A 2,729-nucleotide genomic window follows, 5' to 3' on the forward strand; every position below is an offset into this window, starting at 1 on the left:
CCTGTGCTCTGCAGAAGGGGCATCCTGGGTGTAGGCCGGGCTCCAGATTAAGAGAAAATGCCTGGTCTGCAGCCACAACCCATCTCTCCCGCACTCTGGGCCGCAGGGCCTTGGCAAGCAGCCACGGCCTTGGGTGAGGCGCTTGGCACATTACCCGCAGCTACATTGTCAGCCCCAGCTGACAGCTCGCAGCCCGAGCCTGGATCGCCAGGGTGCTCACTTCAGGAACTGGGATCGGGCTCGATGCGAAGCCAGGCGATGTGGCCGACCTGGCTGGTGGGGGCAGGAGAGCCCCGCTGTGGCCCCGCAGCCTATCTCTTTAGACCCGGGCTGAAGGGCTGGAAAGCAGTGTGAGGTGATAGGCCCTGACGGGTGGGTTGGTTGCCTTCGCTGTGCACACAAGGGGGTCACCCCAGTCTCAGCAGCCCCTGGGGACAGTGGCCCAGGCTAGGGCGCAGGTGACTGGCTGGCTGGAAGGCAGACCTCACAGTATTCTGCTCTCATTGAGATTTCATTGAGGAGGCCCATCTAGCTTTCATTCAGGAGGCGGAAGCGCACGCTTGCACGCACGCACATACACACAGACTCTTGCTGGCTTGAGAACAAGGTAAGTCTCTCTTAGAAGTCAAGGCATCATTTATGAGAATCTGGTTCTCTCTTAATGGCTCTGCCAGTGTGGTCCAAATTACACATCTTTTGCTCCTCCTCAGCCAGGTCACTTTGCCACTTGGGGCTCGGGGCTTGTCCTACGGTACAGCGGCCGTGAGAATACACGTGTGACATCACGCGTTGAGAATCGAACGGAGAGTCGGGTGTGAAAGTACTTGGCAAAGGAAACGGTGCCAGGCAGCTGTGGTCAGCCGGGGTGGGAAGGCAGGGCCGCGGCACACGCCGCTGTACTGAGCCAAGGGATCCGCAGCCTAATGGCCACCTTGCCATGACCGGTTCCTGACACCCCCTGGTCCCCCCCCCCTTGCCTCTCCTGCTCTCTTCTCCAGACCTCGCGTGGCCCCCTCTCCCCGGCAGTCCCCGTCCTGAGGTAGTGGGTGGGGGCCAGTGCAGTGCAGAGAGCAGGGCAGCGCTGGCTCCGGAGCCCGCCGGCCGGGAGGGTGCCGCAGAGGGCCCTTGTCCCCAAGAAGCTGGGGCAGGTGAGGGAGGCGGGGCCTACGGAGGTCAAGACTCAAAGCGAGTACTGCCCTTTGCTCCCCCGTTGCTGCCCTTTGCTTAGTTCAGGGCGCACTCGCCAGCAGCTGCCCAAAGATGTCCCGAAGCTGCGCAGGGCAAAGAGAGGCACGGTAAGTGTCCCGACTAGACAGGTAGTGGAAAGAATGGGCCTCAGAAGGTGGGGGTGGCGAGTCCCTTCTCTTCCTTGCCACCGTACCCCCGTACTATGATGTCGAGCGGTCCTAAAGCCTGAAAACTGTCCCCGATAAATGTGGCTCCGTTGTAACCCCCAGCCCTTGACGTTGTCATGGCCATCACGCGGCAGGGCATGTATGAGCGGTGCTGGGGGACTCTCGGTTGTCCCCACGGTGGTCACCGGGGGGCCTCTGGGTCTCTCTCTCTCCTTGCCGCCCTTCCCCCGCAGGTGGAGCTGGCCCTGTTGCGGCACTCCTACCAGGACCTGGCTTCCCAGATTAACCTGATCCTGCTGGAACGCCTTTGGTACATCATGCTGGAGCAGTTCCTCATGAAGTATGTGTGGAGCGCCTCCGGCCTGCTCATGGTGGCCGTCCCCATAATCACTGCCACCGGCTACTCCGAGTCAGGTAAGAGCCAGCTCCCAGGCGGGCGGGAGCAGGGACCCTGTCTTGTCCTCCGGGGTCACTGAGCGCTAGGCGTGGGCAGACCCAGAGCTCGGCCGACGCACCTGCCCCTTCTGCTAGGGCCGTGAGGCCCGCCTGGCATCCTTGACGGCAGCAAAGGTCACGCTGCTCCTGGTTGCCTTCTGCTCTGCGGGTGTCTCCGCTCTCCAGCACCTCACACTCCTGGGTAGCCTTCAGCCGAGCCCCAGGGGCCGTGGGCCAGGAGCGTCGCACGCCCCTTGCTCGGGCCCGAGCACCCTTGCCCGCCTGGCCCTGTCCTCGGCTCAGTGCCACCTGCGGGTGGGAGCGACCTTCTGGGAGCTACCTCAGCGCTCAGGCCTCGGCTTCCGCATGCCTAAAACAACTTCTCTAGGTTGCAGCGGATATAGACCTCTGCCCTACGGCCTGGGGTGGGGGTGGGGGACAGAGAGGCCTCGTTGCTTTTCACTTTAGCTACGGGGTCATCAGAATTCCCATTTTGTTCCTCTAACTGGCAGTCTTGTCGTGGTTGCCCTCTGAAAGGCTAACACGAGCACGGGAGAGTAGGCGCTCCTTCCCCCAGCCTCTAGAACATTCTAACCCCGGGACCGCCCATGCTGATGTTTGGCGTAGCCCCGTGTCAAGTTTGCTTTCCTGTTATTTTTAGGCTCAGCTATTGCTTTATCGGGTCGATGTGGGTTTAACTTCAGCACTGTATTGACTGATTTCTTTGCTCATCCATCCTTCCCCACAGCCCAGTTACCTTCTTCCAGATAGAGGTCTTCTAAAAGTTCTTTCGGCAAAGCTTTCATCAGGGGAGCTTTATGATTATTTTGTTGTTTCTTTCCCCCAAAATTTGGTTGGGTGTGGGAGCCGAGGGTGTTACTTTCTCTCAGTCCCTGACAATATTCCATGGTCTCTGTTGGAAAATCCTCTCTCAGCTTA

The 2,729-nt window shown here is 60.1% G+C and overlaps 1 protein-coding gene across 1 annotated transcript in view; it reads left to right on the forward strand.

Annotated features, from left to right (window-relative positions):
• ABCD1 (ATP binding cassette subfamily D member 1) overlaps positions 1–2,729 on the forward strand; it is an 18,791-nt gene that overhangs the window by 2,532 nt on the left and 13,530 nt on the right. Inside the window, exon 3 of the mRNA XM_077769603.1 lies at positions 1,589–1,769. Coding sequence (XP_077625729.1) covers positions 1,589–1,769 — 181 coding nt within the window. The remainder of the gene's footprint in view (positions 1–1,588; positions 1,770–2,729) is intronic.

Source organism: Crocuta crocuta, unplaced genomic scaffold (assembly GCF_008692635.1).
Source record: "Crocuta crocuta isolate KB4526 unplaced genomic scaffold, BGI_CrCroc_1.0 scaffold978, whole genome shotgun sequence".
Lineage (NCBI taxonomy): Eukaryota > Metazoa > Chordata > Mammalia > Carnivora > Hyaenidae > Crocuta > Crocuta crocuta.